The sequence below is a fragment of the Ambystoma mexicanum genome, chromosome 3q (genome assembly GCF_040938575.1).
Source record: "Ambystoma mexicanum isolate Mex_15411 chromosome 3q, UKY_AmexF1_1, whole genome shotgun sequence".
NCBI classification, from domain to species: Eukaryota; Metazoa; Chordata; class Amphibia; order Caudata; family Ambystomatidae; genus Ambystoma; species Ambystoma mexicanum.
This window is the reverse complement of record NC_090926.1, coordinates 143,367,714-143,388,119: the sequence shown is the minus strand read 5'-3', so window position 1 is coordinate 143,388,119 and position 20,406 is coordinate 143,367,714. Positions and strand designations below refer to the sequence as shown.

General features: G+C 46.7%; 1 protein-coding gene across 4 annotated transcripts in view; it reads left to right on the top strand.

Annotated features, from left to right (window-relative positions):
- Window positions 1-20,406, top strand: part of LOC138582238 (uncharacterized) — a 178,440-nt gene that overhangs the window by 136,921 nt on the left and 21,113 nt on the right. For 3 of the 4 annotated variants that reach the window (XM_069653339.1, XM_069653340.1, XM_069653338.1), the window contains exons 3-4: window positions 8,587-8,658; window positions 12,786-12,839. In XM_069653339.1, the coding sequence (XP_069509440.1) occupies window positions 8,587-8,658; window positions 12,786-12,839 (126 nt within the window). The remainder of the gene's footprint in view (window positions 1-8,586; window positions 8,659-12,785; window positions 12,840-20,406) is intronic. The other variant, XM_069653341.1, reaches the window with a different exon arrangement.

Sequence of the window (20,406 nt, the reverse complement as noted above, 5' to 3'; positions counted from 1 at the left end):
GGTTTGCTGCCAGAGCGCAAATGAGGCTAGGCACAAACAAGTAGGCTACATACCTTCTTTAGGCAATTGAAAAAAGTGTTAATAAAGTTAGCACTCTTGGTATTTAAAGGGGTGCACTTTCTCTTTTCTGGATCTTATCGGTACTGCCCTTTTCCTGTCCTTTCGGAGGTGTTTGCACACTGTAGCAACCTTGCAGACATGAGATTTTAAAATGCTCTGCTCTCTCATCCTTTAAAAGTCGCTCACCCGTTTCACCATGTTGGGTGTGAGTCCGTGGACTGCTATTCCTGCCAAAACAGCTTCTGTTCCTTCTTGTCCTTCACTGTGGCAAGTTGTAAACTCTTTTTAATTAACCTGTTTTCCCTGTCAAGCTGGCCATTCGTTTGAGGATGATATTGAGCTGCTTTGACTATTTTGATGTTACAGTTGTGTAAAATATCTCTCCATTCGTTTGAGGTTAGCTGTAAACTATAACTGATCACTAATACAATGGGTTATTCTTCCCTTCTTGTTTCTATTTCTGCCACTAAATGGAGTGCTACTCGCTTTGTTAAACAACTAGCCCTTTACCAAATAGGTTGTCTTGCGGCATGTGCTGCATCATTCCAATAAGGTAATTCCTTCTTATTTCCGTACATCGTCTGTATAATGTACCCTTTCTTCAATTCCCTGTCCACTGTTAACCAACAGTATACCTCTGTCTTGCTTTTCTCGTAGGGTGATGCACAAATGTCCTCCATGAGATAATTTCATGATCGGGATTCGCATTTCACTGGCGATTATTATTTTTCGATATTTCAGGGTTACTTTGGGATTCCTCTGTGAATTCCTCTGCACTTTATTTGTGTACATACTCTTCTTGTTTGAGTGCATAGTGGTTCTGTTTTATAGTGAAATTCCTGGCATAAATATAGAATGGTATTCTGCAAACCCCATTATTGATTAATTCTTTTTCTGTTGCCTGGAGAGGGGGCTTTGTCATGACTATTACAAGATATTTCTTTGAGGATTGGCTTCTTCTTTTGACATTGTCTAACTTAAACATTCATCTTGCTGTTCAAACTCGCATTTTACCTTAATCAAGAGGAAACCTACTCCTTACAGAATCCGTAGCACATTGATCAATGTTTCATTGTGTTGTTCAGTGGTTTTACCATTTACCAGGATGTCATCCTGAAAATAGGCATTTCTGAGTACCTGACCGAAGAGTATGTCTGTCAATCATCCGTTCAAATACTAGAGGCTGCCGATGAGTAAATGTCCATCCCTATGCTATCAAAATCAAAACAGACACCTGCTCCCACCAAGGTTCCTATGGGCTTTATTTATGATCTAGAGGTTCCTTCAGCCTGTTTTCACCTCATGTTTAGGACCTTTCCCATGTTAGTTGCAAAATTCACTGTTGGGCCTCTCTCTACTCTTGGGTCTTCAGGATTCTCAGGAGGTCCCATGCAGACCTTAGATCTCTCAATTTTCACATTAGGTCTCCCTTAGACCTTATGTTTTGCAGGATTCACAGCAGTCCCTCCTGCACCGTGGACTTCAGGATTCACAATAGTTTCCCCTGAACCTTGGATGTAATGGGTATTTCTTGCACCTCTCCAATTCAGACTCTTTTCCAGGCAGCACCAGTTATCTGGCCCTCCTGCCATTGGCCACAGTCCTCATCTAGTGGTCTATGGTGGAAAACCTTTGGCTCTGGCTTTCCAGTTTCGCCAGTTACTTGGCGGGTGATATTGGACCCTTCGCGTCAGCATTTCTCTCCCATGGCTTCCATGAGTTAACAGCTCAACACCTCTCCATCAAACCTCCCCAGTCTTGCACTGCCTTCCTTTAGGCAGTCGCCCCTCTATCAAGGGAGTATAAGCAGTTATCTGCCTCCTCTGAGCCAAGAAACTGAAAGAATGTTCCCAGACCCCAATATACCCATGAGGCTATGGGGTATTTTTTCTAAGGCTGACTCTGATAGGTTTTCCTTTGTGCTCTTGTATTCGCTACTGGGATTGGCTATTCTTCTCATGAGACCTTTCCTGCCCTAATTATCTGATTATTGGTTGAGGACAGGGATTGGTTCATGGTCTAATGGCTTTTATTAGGGTGTGATTGGAAATGTGAGATTTTATAATCCTCTGAGTTGTTCTGCACCATCTTGGAAGTCCATGGATTGCGTTTGGCCGCGTTCCACAGTCTTCCTATCTGGGAATCTTGGTGTTGAGGTCGAAGGCACACTTTGTTCGTATATGAGGTATTCTGGGAACTGAAATCCTGCCGTTGAGTGACAGGCTGGGTTACCCTGGAAAGAAAGTTACTGCCTCTCCCTGGGATATTTGGTGCATAGCAATGGTGGCGGAATGCAGCAACACTGGCTCAGGAAATGAATAGAGCAACCCCTGACTGAGAGGGGGGACAAGGCTCCTGTGAGGCCTGCCCACTCATCCTCTGGACTCAGATTCAGTAGTGGCCGGGTAAACTCTGTCTTCTGTATCGTTTCCCCTTGAACACCATCAGTGCTCCACATGTTGTCACAGATGATTTAAATAGCATGAAGACTGAAGAATGGTTCCAGAGTTTTCATTTTCAAAATGATAAAAATGACTGGTTTTATTCTGGTCAGGGTGCGGGCAGGGAAATCTACTGTGCTACCCTCTCTCAACCTCCATTGTGCTCCATGTACCCTAACTCTGGCGTCCCTATTTTCCTAGCTAGTTTTCAGTAACTCCACCCATCTTAAAGCTGGCTGTAGGAGATACTCTAAAGGCAAAAACCTTATCTATCTGGCTCCCTTCGGGGGTTCTTGTATGGGCGCCTTGACCTAACACTCCCCAGGTTTCTCAACAGGAAATGATGATTCTTAGGTGCCAATTTCATACATGCTGGTTTAATCTCTCTCTGAGTCACTCTCTCTCTCCTCTCCCCGATCTCACTACTCCTTCTATTCTACTCTCTCTCTCTTTCTCCCCTTCTCGCATTCTTTCTCACTCCTTCCAGTCATCCTCACGCGCTCCCTCTCTCTGTTGCTCCACTATTCAGACTCTCTCTATGTTCTTTCCTCACCCCTCTCTTTTAACATCTCTCCTCTCTTCTACCTCTCCCCTCTGTACACTGCTCTCCCCTCGCCAGTCCATATTACTGTCCTCTACTATCCTCTTCCCGCTCTACTCTCCTCTACCCTCACACACACTCCCCTTTCCCCCTCAAGGTCATGCCTCTTGCTCTCACTCAGTCAACCTCATATTCCACATCTGTCTTCTCTCACGAGTGCCACCAAATACTCACTCATTCAAAGTCTCACTCTACCAATCAGGTACCACTCTCTTTCTCATAGCGAGCACCTTACCTGCAAAAAGCTCCAACACAATCTTGGCCGTTCTCTGCTCCACTGTCCTTCCTCTGCCTGACCTCTTGGTCCGCCTCCACTACACCAGACCTCACCTGCACACATCTTACTCATTGTGGCTCTCGATGGGTTTTCATACCCCAGACTTCCCTTCCCTTTTTCTTCCCCCCCTGCCATTAGTTACTCAGCTGGTTTGATTCTTTGGACCAATCTATGTTTACTTCTCCCCACACCCCAAGGGTTGGGCCATAACACCTGTAAACCTTATAACCCCTGTCTAGCCCATCCCCATTTCCACACTTAGCAGTCTCTCTGGTGCAGGGCTCGATTGCAGGGCTACTATCACAGAGATGTGATGAGTCACCATTGGTGTTTGGATGTGCTGTTTGATTGTTTATTCTGCTTTTGAATCGCTTGTGAAGGTAGCGGCTCCATTCGGCATAGCACAGTGACTCTCAGTGGCTGCAGGGTCTTCTGGCACTGGTATCCCTTCAATGAAACACAAAGAACTCTGACCAGCATGTGATCGACCACTTTCAACACGCATGGCACTTGTAGAAGGGGTGCAAGGACTGGGGTCCTCCCCACCCCACCCCCCACTACGCCTCTAGCGCAGAAATGGCTCTGGTGAAATCCTGGTTAGCCTTGTGCTTCAGGTCTAGAGGGGTTCCTGGACCCCCGATGGGCTCGTGACCCAGAAGCTATCACAATGTAAAGGGCACGCCAACTTGCATAGAGTCCTCCCTAGTGGTGAGTGGCCTCTTCTATGTTAACTCTCTTTTTGTGTCTACATTTATCTGGTGCTAGCCAACTGTTGCCTGCGTCTCTGGATTGTCACTACTCCCCCTTCATGCCTCGGTCACTGCTCCTATGTTATACTCCTCATTACTTACTCATTAATTACCTTCTTGTTGTTTCCCCTATTAGTCTGTAAAGCACCCAGTGGCTTTCTGAAGCCAAGTTCACACTCAATAAATACCCAAATAATAATAATAATAATTATGAGGCCTGTCTATATATTTTGTGTGTGTCTGTTGTGACAATCCTTGGATGTCAGCAGTTCTTCCCAAAGGAGAGTCCTTTCCATGAGGCCAGGGTAGTGAGGCCGCTACACGATAGTCCCCCTGTGGGTGGTGCTCAGTGGGATGATCTCCTGCGGAGGGATTCCCCCTCTGGGAGCAGCAATGACTATCCAGGGAGAACACAGTATATCCCACTTCCATCCCACTCACCTAACTCTCCTATATCCTATCATTGCATGTATATGTATCAGGCATATAATCTCACAAGTACTGAGATTAAGAAGAGTCAGGTCTACCTAAGAAAGAACCATGAGGCATGTACGGGGAGGAGTAGGAGATGTAGAAGCATAAACAGACCTCCTGTAACCATTACTGAGCAGTCAAGTGGTTCCCAAATTCCTATTGGTCAATTCCCCTTCAAATTAGAAGAGGGGAAAACAAGATGCAAGGGAAGTACTCCCTGGAGGAACTGTGATTGTGGGAATGGTAAACCTGAAGAGACCGAAGAGGGCGCAGAAAGTGCTTACTGGCAAGTTGACAAGCTCCCATCCAGTCCGCCAACAACGGACGTGTCAGAAGGCTACAGAAGCCAGCCTTCAGACCTGCAAGTCTGCAAGAGCAAGCATTCGGAGGATTGCGTGCGGCCAGCGGGAAGCAAAGTGCTGCAGAGTCACCATAGCATTCGGAAAGGCAGGAGAAGCCCCAGAGAAGCTGAACCAGGATGCAGATAAGTTGTACACCAACGGGAGAGCGTCGGCTACCAGGTTTGCCGGGATGCTTGGCGGGGCTGTGGAATGTGAAGGTTCAGGAATGAAACTCAGACACAAGGTAGACATGTTTTTGGCTTAAGACTTTGATTTTTTAACATAAAAGTGGTTGGGGAAATTGCTTGTTCTCCCTGCACTAGAGGTGTTTCCCTACCTGAAATCAAAACTAAAGCTCTGTCTGTGTGTATCAAATAAGAACAAATCATAGAAATGAGTTTGAATGTATTTGTCTTGTAAATAAGAAAAACGTGGGTACACAACTAGTGCTTTACTTGGGCTTTCTGATGTAAAAGAGCCAGTGCCTATTCAGGTCTGATCACTGACAAGGAGGTGTTCATTCTTTAAATGCCCGTCAGGGCCCTGTGGGATTTGCTGACTGAGCATCATTGTGTACCCTTTCTCTCATGAGCATCCTATGATCGCTGCTGAGGGAAGGCGGGCGCTGCTTTTATTTGACAATCCCAGAGCCTCTGGGCCGGAGGCTTCATGCTCTTTCCCAGAGACCCGGAAAAGACCATGAAAACGTAGGCTCTGAGACTATCCTGGAAGTTAGGCAGGGCTGCTTGCAGGCTGTGGTATCAGTGTAGGTTTGTGTGCGCTGAAAAGTGTGCAGTTAGACTACAGAATAAAAGGAGTGTATTGCCATATCATAAGATTCCAGACTCCCTTTTGGAAGAGCCTCAGGCCCCGCCCGCCCAACCACCCCAACAGTTGAAGACCACTGTTTTAGGGAGTGAACGTGTGGCCGATCAACCCCTTCTCTGTAGGGCTGATTACAGCTGTAGATATTTATTCCACACACCAAAGTAGCCTTTTACCAGATGATGTAGAACACGTTGCCTTTCTTAATTACAATCTTCCCCTTAGAGGTTTCACGTCTTAGTGACATATGAATAAACTAATCTTTAACTTCTCTTTCAGACCTGTTTTTTAAATGTCTTTTTAATAAGCTTAGTGAGGTGTATATATATATATTTATATAGGGTTGCTGTAGTCAATGCAGGTAGGAACCAACTCACCCCCCAATTACACAGTGTAAACCCCACAATGTGAGGAGGGGGGAAAACCAGCAGTGTGGCTCTCCTTAGTAGGCGCATGTGTCACCCTGGTGCCGCCACCTCTGGAGCCCGGGACTCCCAAAACATTTATTGAAAGAAGGGGAGTGAGGGGCGCACTCTGGTTCCCAGCTTGGTGTACCTTCCACAGTCCAGTTGATCTTCTTCTCCAAGCGCTTTCATGCCTCTTGCAATCTTCAGTGAGGCAGTCTGTTCAGGTGTTGCTGGTTAGTACCAATTGTGGCCTCAGGGAATTCTGTCCAATTAATAAAAATTAATGCTTGTGCAATACTTGTGCAATAGAATGTCTCCTGATTTAATTCAGTGAAGCGTTGTTTATTATGTTCTACAACATGCTTAGTTAAACGGTACCACCTGAATAGTAAATTCACTATTTGGTACAGCCCTAGTCAGTATGCTGTGAGAAACCTAAAGGTGTCTTACCACTTAGTCCCTTAGGATCTGTCATGTAGGTGGCCAGGACATGGCCATCTTTTTTGGATCCAGTTCCTGGGGGTGGACCAGTGCGGGCGGATCACCTGGGTGAGGGTGGTCTGAGAGTATGAGTGGGACACCCAGAGGTGAGACGTGGTATCCCTGCTCTGGTTTCCCTGATCCCCATCATATTACCTAGGAACATCACCCCCAGCCCCCTTTCACACACACACACTATTAAACGGACAGAGCATTCTGGGAGAAGACAGACTCACACCCTGCCAGTCTGGTTAACATGTCCCGATATCAGAGTCAGGCACTTGCCTACAGCGACTCACACTTGAACCCAATTATCTTTCCCTACTGGGATAAAAGGCAGAGCATGGGAGTACACAGGGAGCGAAAGGCATGGAGGAGCACAACTTACATGGTGGTAGTAGTATCGCAAAGAAGTAGTGGCAGACTCAAACGGGGCAGTGAGAAGGGAGTGACCCTTTACCCTTTTGTATGGTGATCAACTATCTCTGAACAGTCGACCAACGGCCAACAGCACAAGCAAAACCTAGCAGGAATACTGAGCAAAGCTTCAAAATCTGTGCACGATATCCAGGGCCCTCCTCCACATCTGGTGTAGGCCTAGAGGAGTTACAACCGCCTGAGTATCATCCTTGGCTCGAGGAACAAAGCCGCCAATGAAACCGCTTTGTGTAACCAGTGAGTTGGAGGGTACTGTAAGATACCAGTGTGTTTTGAAGCGAAGGCTGCGAGCGGCAAGATTGTTGCAACGTGAACAGCTTTTTGAAAGGCCCATATTGTGAGATGCGAGTGAAGGATAAGCGGCAAGTGGTAGTTGCCGAGATACAGAAAAAGACTCAAGGATAAGCTACTGCACGGTGGTCCAGCACCTGGGGTGCCCAGTCGAAGGTCACTGACGGGGAGTCTTTAAATGAAAGTGCAGAACTGAATGAACTAAATTCGAAGTGGTCATGCAAAGGTCACAGCAAAACCCCTTTGCACAATCGAAAGGCTTCAAACTTGTTGTTGATCATTAAGGTAAAGAAGCTTGCGCCCGCTCGAGGGGAGCCTTTACTTGTGAGACATTTGTGAGAAAGTACATGGACTTGAGCCCGGCTGAGGGAAGTCCACATCAAAAGGAAAAGAGAAAGGTCTGAGCCCGACGGAGGTTGACCTGAAGTATTTGTTGTTTGTAACATTTAGCATGTGAACTGTACAGCAGGATATTTAGTGATGGAGAGACTCTTGATCGACACTGAAAGAGAGACATTGCTTAGGAAGGCTCTACATTGCGTAAAGCACTGCTTCCATGTGCCACAAGCTTTGAGTGTACTCCATGATTCACTCCTGTTCTGCCTTGTCCCGTGCTGAAACGTGGGGAAGGGGAAGCTACAGTTCAGTAGTCCTGAACTACCGAACCCCTTGGACCTTTTCATTTTTCTATACACTATTTTTGTTATATATGTCATTACCCGTACCTTTTTGATATGTAGAGTAAAGTTTGACAATAGTTTTTATTAGTATAGGCCATCTTTGTTTTGACACCATATGACTAGGACAGCATTTTCTTTATTTTGATGGTTGTACCTTGCTGCAATCGTTAGCAATTAGGTTTCAAATAGGTGTTTTTCCAACCATCGCACAGTTCAATAAAAATCCCTGAACTACGTTCCTTGTGTCTGTCGTGCTTCTGATACCATGCCTTTCTTGCAATGCATAGTTTCTCCGAGGCACCATTCACAAGGACCCAGAGACGGGACTGGTTTATAATATTCATCATACTACATTCCATTCTCATAATTACCAAAGCCATTATAGGCACACACAATTATTTAAATCTCTCTTTTATTAAGTGTTATAATGACTAAGAGCAGCTTATACCACCGATTCCTTCAGGTGGTATGTAGTCTATGTTCACACTGCACTCACTTTGATTTGATTTTTGGTTTCCGCAGGTAGCGAGCACAGACTGGTGGGAACGGATGAGATCATGCACATCGAAACTGCAACCTATTCCCAGCAGACAGGTACGTTTTAGTAGATTCGTTTCACAACAGAGAATGTGTGGGAAAGGCAACTCAAGCCCCAAATCCCCATTAATTTAAAAGAGCAAGCTATCTGTGCCCAATAGTGGTCATTGTAATTGTAATTGTTTATTTGTACAGCATTTATACACAAGTGAAGTGATTCAAGGTGGGAAGGGAGCAAGGGAATACAGTAGTCATTCTTTGGCCTTGAGGTCTCCGAATGATCTAACAAAAAAGTAACTAGCGTACTAGGCCTGACGGCATTTCTTCTAGTGTAAATGTGTGAAGTGTTTCAGGCGCAACCAGATTAGGGAGGAGAGACAAAGGGGGGACAAGACAGAACTTACTAGGCCTAGTAAATTTGCGTAATGCAAGTGTACAGAGGTAAGTGCAAGGTAGGGTGAGGGGGAACAAGTGCGCCCAGTCGAGCAGGGCCCTGGGTTAAGTGCAGAGAGGTTACCCCTCTCATGGAACGTGTGCTGAAAGTGCAGTAGTGCTGAGCATAGTGCAATAGTGCAGATGCCTGCAGGCAAGTCCAAAGACTGTCGGGGGTGCCTGGGACCTGTGAGGCTCGGGAGGTGAGCCGGGCGACCGGCAGCAAAACTGAACAAAGTTAGGGGAGAGTTGGAAGAGTGAGGCGGAGAGAAAGAGAGAGGAGGTTAGCAGGGGAGAGGGAGAGAGAAAGAGGAAGAGAAGAGGAAGTTCTTGAGGAGTCTCCGGAAGTTAAGGAGCTCAGGCTCAAGGTGGAGAGAGGCAGGGAGGCTGTTCCAGAGGGAGGCATCTGCAGAGGATTAAGATCTACCCCCAAATCTCTGCTTGCAAAAACGGCTCACCCGCAAAGAGTTGGAGGAGGACGAGCGGAGGGCTCTAGAAGGAGAGTATTTAGCAAGAGAGCATTGTAAATAGTGTTGAACTATGGTACTGTGTTCACTAGTCATGAACTAGTGAACATAGTACCATGTCCAGAGGGGCAGCTAGGAAAATGGGGTGGGGGCACACAGGCTTCAAGTTCTTCTGGAAAATGGGAAGCACATTGCTCCAGGTGATCATGGATTGGTAGAATAAGGGCATGAGCCCTTTGTGAATAAAGACAATCAGTATAATGGGGAGACATGCCGGTAGAGCCCACCTGCATAATTATGGGGAATGGACCACTTCCACCGCAGGATTGAGTGATGGGGACTTCAATACACCGTTGCAGGTATTTCAAGTGTGAGTGATATAAAGATCTTTGACAAGCTTCACCTGATCTCATTGCCCCATTATGCAGGGCTCACAACCTTGGGATGCTCTTAGAAAGCAAACCAAAACACCAACTGTTTATCTCCACCATTTAACACAGTGTCCAGTATTGAGCCGAAAGTTTGTAAACTCTGACACACCTTAAGTTCCACTCCACCAAAATCCTGATTTTCCTTTGTGAACAGTCGTATGCATTTAAGTCTTAGTTCTGGCACCAATGGGAATAGAACAGCCCAGGCAGCTAGGGAAGGTCCGATCTACATAGAAATACAGGCAGCCACAGCCATGTTTCGGCCATGTTGGGCCTCATCAGTATGGTGCATCTTGGTTCCCTGTGGCGCAGCAAGCAAGCACCCACATCTGGATAAACCCTCTCTCACTCAGGGGGACAATTACAACCAGAACATTTGATGTTTGCAAGTTTATCACTTAATCTTAACCACGGGCAACGCTCTGGAAAACCTTCCACATCATTGTTTTCTATCCCCTCTGTGCCATTGGTGGAGACAAGCCATATGCAAGTCAGTCTTCGTCCCACCACCAATGGGAGAAGTCCAGCCTAAACTGCTAAGCCAGGACTCCACTACAAGGAAACGCAAGAAACCCCCAAAAGGCTTTGGGCTTGTTGGGCCTTATCAGTCAGGTGCTGCTTGGATGTGGCTGAGTGAACAAGGGGCCTATATCTTACCATACCCTCTCTCACTCGAGGAGACATACTATAAACGCAAAATGTGACCGCTAGAAGTTTATGAATTAATCTTAACCACTGGCAATGCTCTGTACATTTTTTAGCCTGTCTACACTGCAGGCCAATACTCTAGAAGGTATGCCCATATGTGTACCCATGGCTCGCTGCAACCAAGCTGCCCCTGACTGATGAAGCCCAACAAGGCCAAAACAAATGTAGGATTGCTTGTATTTCAATAGAGGGAACGTGGCATAGCAATTTGGGCTGGACTGCTCCGATTGGTGACAGGACCAACACTGATTTGCTCATGGCTAGTCCCCTTCTGCAGTGACACATATTGGCTAGAATATGGTGGTATGGTAGGTGGGCCAGAGCACTGCCAGTAGTTAAGACTTATACAAAACCTTCCATCCCTCTCTTTTTTGGTTATAGTTTGTGCCCCTATATTAGAGAGGGTATGCCCAGACATGTGTTCCTTGTTCACTGTGTCACAGGGAACCTCCACCTAATTGACAAATCTCAACAAGGCCGAAACATGTATGGTGTTTGTGTTCCCATGCAGAGAGGACGTGGTCTAGCGGTTCAGGCTGGACTGCGCCCATTGATGGCATGACCAAGACTGATTTGCATACGACTAGTCCCCTTCTATAATGGAGCAGACTAGTTAAAACTATATTGTGAAAGGTTGCCCAGAGCACTGACAGTGGTTAAGATTTAATCCAAACCTTCCACCCACATTGGAGAAACCAGGCTCACTGACCAATTTCGGTGATGACAGACGGCTGAATTCATTGACTTGCAAGGCAAGGAAAACATCCTTCTGTGTCTACCAGGAATTGGCTGCTCTTACCTAACCCTGACCCTCCCCTTTAGAGGTCACTAATCATCTGACCGCTACAAAATGAAAGAACATTCCAGAACTCCTATTAGGCTTCCCGACCAATGCATCCCGCCAAGATAATAATTTCCTTTGTCCTTCCACAGTGTCCACTTCTGGTTGCCACATCATATGACAACTTCCAGTAACGTGATTCCTTCCATGACCGTACACACACCTAAAGCCATGACAACATCTGGTCTTTTGTGAGCAGTCCATTGTTTATGCCTGTCCTTACCCATGTGAGCCGTCAGTGGGCCTAACGAACCTTGGCTCTGATTCCTGCGTAACAGCATTTTCCAGTTCCATCATCTGCACATGCTCAAACTCACTGGAAAAAAGTAGGGGAAAAGAAAAATCTTTAATTCAATGCATCATTGTCTCAGAGTCCACTAAAGAGATATTACTAATGCTTTGCTAACTTAATGCAACTGGGGTGTGGCCTAAATTCAATTTTTATTTGGCAAATCTTTTCTTATAGTTGATTTCATTTATTTGTATTCACTTGATTTTTCCCTTCTCCCACACCCATCACTTTTTTTATTTTGTGTCTATATGAAAGAGAGCATGCCCAGGTGTAGGTCTTTCTCATAGGGCACCAAGCTGCACCTCACCTATGAAGCCAGAGAAGACCCGAAAATGTCTGGCTTTGCTCTTGTTACTGTGCAGAGAGGACACAGCCTAGCAGTTTAGGTTGGACTGCTCCCATTGGTGATCGAACCAAGAATGATTTCCATGTGACTGGACCACTTCTGCATTAGCAAAGATGGGCTAAAAAACAATGTTGTGGAAGGTTTCCCAGAGCAGGAACAATGGTTAAGATATATTAAAAACCTTTCAGCCATCTCCTTTTTGGTTGCACATAAAGATTGTGACCACCACCAATGTCCATTTCATGGTGGCGTTCAGCCGCCACCACTGTTCGTGTTACTTACAGTTCATGACCACTGGCCACACACCAACATGCACTTAACTGCAAATTTACACAGTAGACAACTAGCTATTCAAATCAAATATACAGTGAAAGACTGTCATGCTTCATCTGTATTTCCTATTGTTTTACACCCACGGCTTTTCTTATAACTGTGCCTGTTATGCTGAAGATGTCCAGGCCGGTCAGTATCATGCCCTAAATTGCCAGGGAGACTAGGCAGCAGCTATGATTTTGAGAGTTAGGATCCTGCTATTAGCCATTCTAAGAGCAGTCCTGTAGTAATATGTTTGAGGGAGGGGTTTAAGTATGATCTTTTTATGCAGTGCCTTGCCTACATTCTTTTTATGCAGTGCCTTGCCTACATTCTTACCTTTTTTTTCTGTTAGCTGGGACAGAGGAAACCCTTAGAGGCAAAGAAATGAATACTCTTCGACGGGCAGGTAAGACCCTATGGAGAAGACACGTGGGAAAGGAATGTGTGTGTACTAAGCTATCTAATCAGATGAGCTGATAGATCACTATGAATATTAATTACCATTGGAGAGGATGTCGGATGCCTTTTCTACCACCTTTGGAAATAAGTCTTCAGACTTTAGAGTGAGATGTGTCCTTTTAAAAATGTACAGATATGCTGAAGTGAAGGTTTCCATAATGTCATGCATCAAATGCTGCAGGAAAGTTACATTTTAGGAATGTGCTTGTTAGACAGATTTTCCGGAGATCTGTGGTGATGGCTTAGGAAGACCAACCTGTAGTGTTAGGCAAGGTTTGCCTTAAATTGTTAATCTGTGGTTGTGCACTCAGCCCTCACCCTTAGGAGGATAGCAGCGTGTGTGTTGTGCCCCCACCAGGGGTATAGAGGCCATAGTCTTCATAGGAAAAAAACAAGCAGTGGAAATGGCAGGAAGAGCAAATTATATGTTCCACAGACAAAGGAGAGGCAGGGATGCCGGAGGAAAGGTGTTTTATGTAAGCTCGGTTCATATTGGTCCTGGCAAGTGGATTATTTGTCTATAATTCAGAAAAAAGGTTACATCGTAAGAGCACCAATTGGACTGTACCTGTGACGCATATTTGAAAAGCAATAGAAAATTAGTAAGTAAGATAATGTTTAGATTCATCATGGACCTGAGATCTGCTTGGGTACCATGGAAGTTTAGTGGCCTTTTCCATGTGCTTACACTTAAATATTTGCACAGAGCGAACTTCAGAATAGTAATTAACAAAAGATGGGGAAGGATTAGGAGATCTGATTGACTTTCTCAAATATTGACAGCCTGGCACCTGAAAAGCGAAGCGTTCTATTTAAAGTATTAATTCTGTGTTCATGTCTTGTAAGTATTCATTTTAATTCCCAAGATTGCATATGATGCCCACTTCATAGATGAAACTACTAGATTGTGGAAGGTACAGTCAGCCTGAAGACCGCTGAACAAATAACCCAATCAGATTTCTTTATGTTGGCACATCTTCTCTGTAAAGCTGTCGCTAACACTAAAGACTGAAATAAAATGTACAGAATTGTAAAGGTAGCATAACTGGAGCAGCTTATAAAAAGGCACCTGAGAGCATCATAAAGACAAATGCGCGAGCATGAGAAAACAGCCGATCCTCCAAGCTTCATAAGTGTTAAATAAATTTAGGATTACCCAAAGATTTAAAACATAGCTGCATGCCAGGTAGCAAAAAACCCAGCATAGCAATAAATCCCAACTAGTGTGGTCCTATATATGTCAAATACCAGTAATCTGAGAAGGTGGATTGCGAATTTGCAGCCATGCCCAGCTTCCTGGGTTAGCATATTCATTGTAGTAGATCGGGAAACGTTATTTCTTATTATTGGACTTCTTTATTAGTAGATGTATGCACCCTCAGATGGCACAGAATGAGGAGCCTGACCAAACAGAGTCATGGTGTTGGCTATAGATTTTTATTAAGCAATAAACATACCTATCCCTAACTAGAGATGTTTTCCCTACCTCAAACAAACTAACACTCAGGCCAGATAGGAAGTCTGTGTAGTCAAAATGAAATATTCTATCCAAGTCAAACTTCTATCCTATCCCTACCACTCCAACACAAAACTACTAAGTAAGAGTCTCTCCACAACACAGTAGAATGACGCCCTTCTCCTGGGTATACGTTTCTCAAGTTCCAGGGGTTTTCAAAGTTCAAAACAAACACAACTTCTATTCCCACTTCCAGAGAAGTCAAGGGCCTAGGAGAATGACTCCCTTCTCCTATCTGCCAGGCCACTCTTCTCAAAGTTTTATTCGGGTTACTTTATCCTCAGCTGTCTCATTTAGTCGCTCAGTTCCCTCCAAGGGTTGTTCCTTCTTTCTATTTCCACAATGTTCTTTAACTTGTCCCCACTAGTACGAGGGAGAGACTCCTTGAGTTCTCTCAGATTCTTCAACTTAACCAGTTTGTGGAACTGTCCTGGTAGTTGTCTAACAAAATAGTTCACTATGCTTTCAACTTCTGCTTGCCCTTTCTCATAGTTTCCCTGGCTCCCTCCCATACTTTCAACGGTTCCTGTACTGCTATTGATCACCCAATGCCTTGCACCCTCCATTCTGGCCCGAGTTCTTTTTGTTTCTTTTTTAGCACTACCCTGGCCAGAATGCACTGTCACACCAAAATAGTTCAGACGGCTGCAGAGGAACACCAACAATTTCATGGCTGATGGCAACAACTAGGCACCGTTCAAAAGCAAACAACAGCACACACCTAATCTTGGAACCAGCAGAACATGAACGCTGTTTGCAGCGGGGGTACTTAATGTACTGCGGGGCTAAAGTGGGGTGTTCCGGTGAGGTCAGGAGGAGTGAATGTGGACCAAGAGACCAGGGGGGGGGTGGAGATAAGTGCTGAGGTGTCTGTGGAAAAGCTGAATAGGAGTGCAGGTGCAGTATTGTGTTTGAGAGTGAGTGGTACCCAGTGGAAATAGTGTGTAGCTGTGCTCGTGAGCATAGGTGTGAGAGTGAATGGCAGTGCAGGGAGGGGGAGTGTAAGAGTAGGTTAGAAGGGTAGTGGGAGGATTATGTGGATAAGTGAAGGGATGAGAGAAAGAGGAAAAGGGTTAGAGGGAGGAAGAGTGAAATAACTGGAGTGACAGGAGGAAAGAGGTTGGAGAAGAGAGGTGGAGAGGGAGGGAGTGTGGGGAAAAGGCAGATAACAGAAGGAGTGAGTAGGAGGAGGAAGAGTTGGACGAGGGGTAGAGACTTAAGAGAAAGAAGAGGAGTGAATGGGATGGAGGGCTTGGCTGGGAGAGTGTGTGAAGGAAAGCCAGGCACCAATCAAATTTAGAAGTCATCTGTTGGGAAGTACTAGGGTATGGTACCCCTTAGGAAGTCTTGAAGGGAGTCAGTTAGAAAAGAACTCAGCCTTTAGACCCTACCACAGTACTGAAGCTATTCTAGATAGTAAGGGTTTCTGATCTCTAGTGTTACAGTTGACCGTTGGTGTTGAGGAAGCCTGAGTTAGGGTGGAGGAGGGGAGGACTGGGGAGGCTGAGGGGCCTGCTAGAAGACCCCTTTAGTCCATTACACAGATGCCAAAACTAGCTCAAGACAACAACCCAAGAAACCTGTTAATAAAAATGCTTGAACCATATATTTGTGCGTTTCTTAAGGCCATTGGTTGTATGTATGTATTTATTTATTAATTGGGTATTGATAAAGCGCCTATACATCAAATGGTGTTTCAAGGTACCACAAGACAAAAATGGGGTTGGGTGCAGGGAAGAAAACAATAATGATCCTACTAGGCCTTGTGTCATTCGGATCGTGCAAGTGCAGTCACAAGAATTGCAGGGGGAGGGCAGTGTGAAGGGAGTGCCGGTCAGGGCGGAAGAGATAATGCTAGGGTGGGAGGGAAATGCGGGCGGGGCATAGGGTGGCATACAGGTGCAGGGGGGAGGGGAAGAAGAAGGGGGTGGGGTGGCGGTTAGGGAGCCCTGGGTGCTGGGGTAGACTGAGCGAAGAGGGTTTGGTGCCCTGTAGGACTCAGAAGGGACCAAGCAGCCAGCCAATGTGGCAGAGGGGGGCATTAGAAGGGGAGAGGGAAGTAAGAAGAGAAAAGAAAGGTCTCGAGAAGCTTCTGAAACCTAAGGAGATCTAGCTCAAGCCTGAGGGGTAGGGAGACCATTCCAAAGGAAGGCTCCTGCCGAAGAGAGAGATATACCCCACACTCTGCTTGGAACAGCATCTGATCGGCAGAGAGTTGGAGTTAGAAGACTGAAGGGTTCTAACAGGGAGGTATTTAGGGAGAGAGAGTTGGATTTAGCTGGGCCCCAGAAAGCCTTGGGGAGGATGCAGTGGGTCTTGAACTTGATCCTCAAAGCCACCAGGAGCCAGTGGAGAGGTTTTAGGGCTGGAGGGATGCGGTCCGTGGGGCATGAGGCCAAGGAGAAGACTCGCAGTCCTATTCTGGATTAGTTGAAGGGGGCATAGGGAGGATAAATTGAGGAAGAGGCTGTTGCAGTAGACCATCTTAGAGAGGACCAGAGTTCTGGAGACATTGGGCCTCATTACGACCTTGGCGGTAGCCATACCGCTATTGGCGGCAGCGTAAACCTTTTACGGCGCCGTTAACCTCGTACCATCAGGGTCGTAATGAGGCCCATTGAGTTTCTGGGAGAAGGTGATGAAAGGGAGAATGCCTCCGAGGAGGTGCAGCTAAAAGTTGTCCTTCTTGGCAAGGTCCGCGATGTGAGGAGTGAGAGGAGTCAAAGATGACGCCAACATTTTTTGCCTCACACAAGGGTGAGGGGAGGGGACCCATTGAGGGTAGCCAGAGAGTAGGAGGGAAGGAGTGAGCAGGGGTCCCAATGAGAAGGATCTCAGTCTTATCAGCATCAAGGCAGAGATCGTTAGCAGCGCAGTATGCCTGAATACCAGTGAGACAGTCAGGAATGAGAGAGGAGGAAGTGGAGGAAAGCTTGAAAGAGAGTTGAACCTGACAAGGTTGGCCAGATAGGAAGGAGGTCAACCAGTCCAGTGCCAGGTCCGTGATGCCAAGGGTATCACAGAGCTGATTTATTAGGGTGACATGATGCACCATATCAAAGGCAGAGGAAAGATTGAGGAGGATGAGAATGGAGGGAGAGTTCAATCGAGATTAGAGAGCAAGCCTCCACAAGCGTTCAGTAGAGCAGTTTCCGTGCCACTGTCTCCTCTGAAGCCAGACTGGTTGTGAAGTGGGAGGCCAGCGCAGTGCAGAGGGCCTCGGATGGCAGAGGGTTCCGCTTCTCCTCTGCCATCCGAGACCCTCTGCACTCTTGGTGGCTCCAGAGATGGAAACTTGAATATTGGCCCGCTTCTATGAGCGGATGATGTGTCTGTATTGCTTTGGAGCAGGCAGCAGGCGAGTCTTAGTGGATGTGCTTGATACTTTCGTTCAGCAACTCTGCACTTGTGTTTCACAAGAGGCTAGGTTGGAATCAAACCATGTGTTGCGATTGGAGGCAGGCTTCATGCAGATCCTCATGACAGGGGCAAGGATGTCCGGGGTGTTGGAGATGAAGAGGTGAAGTTTAGCAAGGGCTGTGCCAGTGTGGAGTCAGTGGCTGGAGTGGGAGATGGAATGAAAGTGGCAGCAAAAGCAGCAACTGACACTCGCTTCATCAGTCGAATGACGGAAAAGGAGACTGGCAGTTCAGGCAGAGGCTTAGGCGCAGGACCCAAGAGATCCAGATGAGAGAAAAGGAGAGCATGGTCAGACCAGGAGAGGGGTGTAATGGGAGGGTTGGAGATTGTGATGTCTGCTGCAATGAGAGCATCCAAGGTGTGTCCAGCTGAATGGTGTGGGATAGAGAGTCACAGAGGCGGCATAAGTGTCTAGAGGCCCCTTCAGGAGAGTTAATGTGAATATTGAAGTCTCTGAGAAGGAGAAGCTTAGAGGTAGAGGCTTAGAGAGAAGAGGGGAGGTCAGACCTCTCTGAAAGACATGGAGGACCAGACCAGGGGTCCTGTAGATGGTGGCTAGAGGATAGGAGAGACACTAAGCCTGCAAATGAGGAATTCAAAGGAGGAGTAGGACTGGGTGAGCATGATAGTAGCAGGGACACATTCAGGAAAGATCAGGGCCCCTGCACCTCCAGATCAGTTAGGTCTGGGCTTAGATAGGATCATGTAGCCCTCAGGAAGGAGTGTGTCAAAAGCAGTGACTAAGCTGGCAGTGAACCACATCTCAGTGAGAGCGAGGACATCAAGGTCAAAGTCTTGAAAGAGGTGACCGATGTCAGAGGTGTGTTTAATGTCAAAGCGAGAGTTGAGGGTTGTGAAGTGAAGCTGGTTGCCTCCTTTGAAGGTCCTCCGAGGAGGGGTACAGGTATGTGGTACACCCGTCGGTGGTGCAGAAGGGTCCACGGTGGTGGCAGAAGTAGTGACAGGAGAAGGGAGGAAGTTGATGAGAGACGGGAGACACCTATCAAGAAGGGCGAGGTTGGGCTGGTAGCCCTGGGCCATGATACTGCCATTCTGGTAGACATTAATGATGCATCTAGAGGATGGGAATTGTGCAAAGAGTACTTACCATCTGGTTTACCCATTGATGGGTGAAGAAGAGAAAGGGGAGAGGACAGAGACCATATGGGGAGTCCATAGGTTCAGAGAGGGAGCAACACAGAGGATGTACGTGACAGTCTGTCTGTAAGAAGCATTGACGTAGGTGTCGGCGATGGGCAGGCCAGGGTTGCAGACAAGGAGATCTTTCTTGAACTTTCTCCTTCCAGGCTTCGAAAGAGAGGTAGCATAGGTGATAGAGTAGCAGTTAGAGTAAATAGGGGAGATGGAGAGTACCGTGGAGGGAGAGGGCGGAGAGATTGAAGGGGGTGAGAGAGAAAGAGAAACTGCAGAATGAACTCACCAGGTGGCCTAGCAGCAAGACAGGCACAGGCGGATCAGGTGCACAACATCACACAGGTCGCCAAACGGGGTATTTCGCTGCACCAGCAGCAGAAGAGAAATGAAGGCGACTCAGGTGGGATGAACACTTCTCTGGAATATGAGGAAAAAGACCTTAAATCACAAGTCAGAAGACACTTTTTGTGAATTACATTGTTATGGCAGCTCTACATAAAAAACGACCAGCCTGAAAGTGTCGTCTTTCCCCAGTAATCATAGGCAAAACATTCCAGAATCGCTGTGCTCCCAGTTCTAGACTGTAGCCCTTAGCATGCAGATCCCAGAACACAGTGATGGATATACTCTATGTGGACCAAATTGCTGATAGGACAGCATCAGGCCTTGGTTCCGGTAAAGTAGGGCTCTCCTGGCTTTGTAGCACCGAACGTGAAGAAGTTCGACATGCAGCGACCCGGGCGTGTTCCAAGTATGCCACTGTGTTTTTATTTTTTATCCGGGCTGTACCAGATTAGTGCCTGGAGAAGCCGTGGCTGATGAGTTGCACGTGAGCTGTTAGCTGCCTGCATTTGCCTCTAGGGGGTTAATCCACATCCATATGGTGCACTAACATTTGACGTGCTGTTTAGTGACTTCTATCCCTGCATTTGTTTCAAGAGGCATCCTTTCCCATGTTATCACTCGGAATGGCGGACGCAGGGCTGCGCAAATCTAGTCCTAGTGTATGAGACGGCTTTGGTTTCTTCATTGGATTCTCTTTAAAAAGTGTGTCTGTGGGTTGAGCCCTTGACCCCCATACCGCCAGCCCTCAGAAGCCCCCGAGTGTATTGGGCCTTCTACAACCGGCTCCTTTCCTGCGTGGTGCATGGGATGACGTGCCTGTGAGGTTTTGCCGGGTATCTCTTATTTGTTTATTTATTTCATTTGTAAAGCGCACAAACAACCCTGAGGCATTTAGGCGCTGAGCTCTCAGCTCACCCCTAGGAACCTTACAGTCTTGCCTTTTGGCTGCTGCCTCCTATCGCTGACCTCTGGGTGTCTACGGCTGTTGCATTCATGTATGTGTGGGCAGTGGGTTGGGCTGCACCCTCTCACATGTGCCACGGGCCAGTAGCTTCCACACTCCCATTCATTCCGGAGC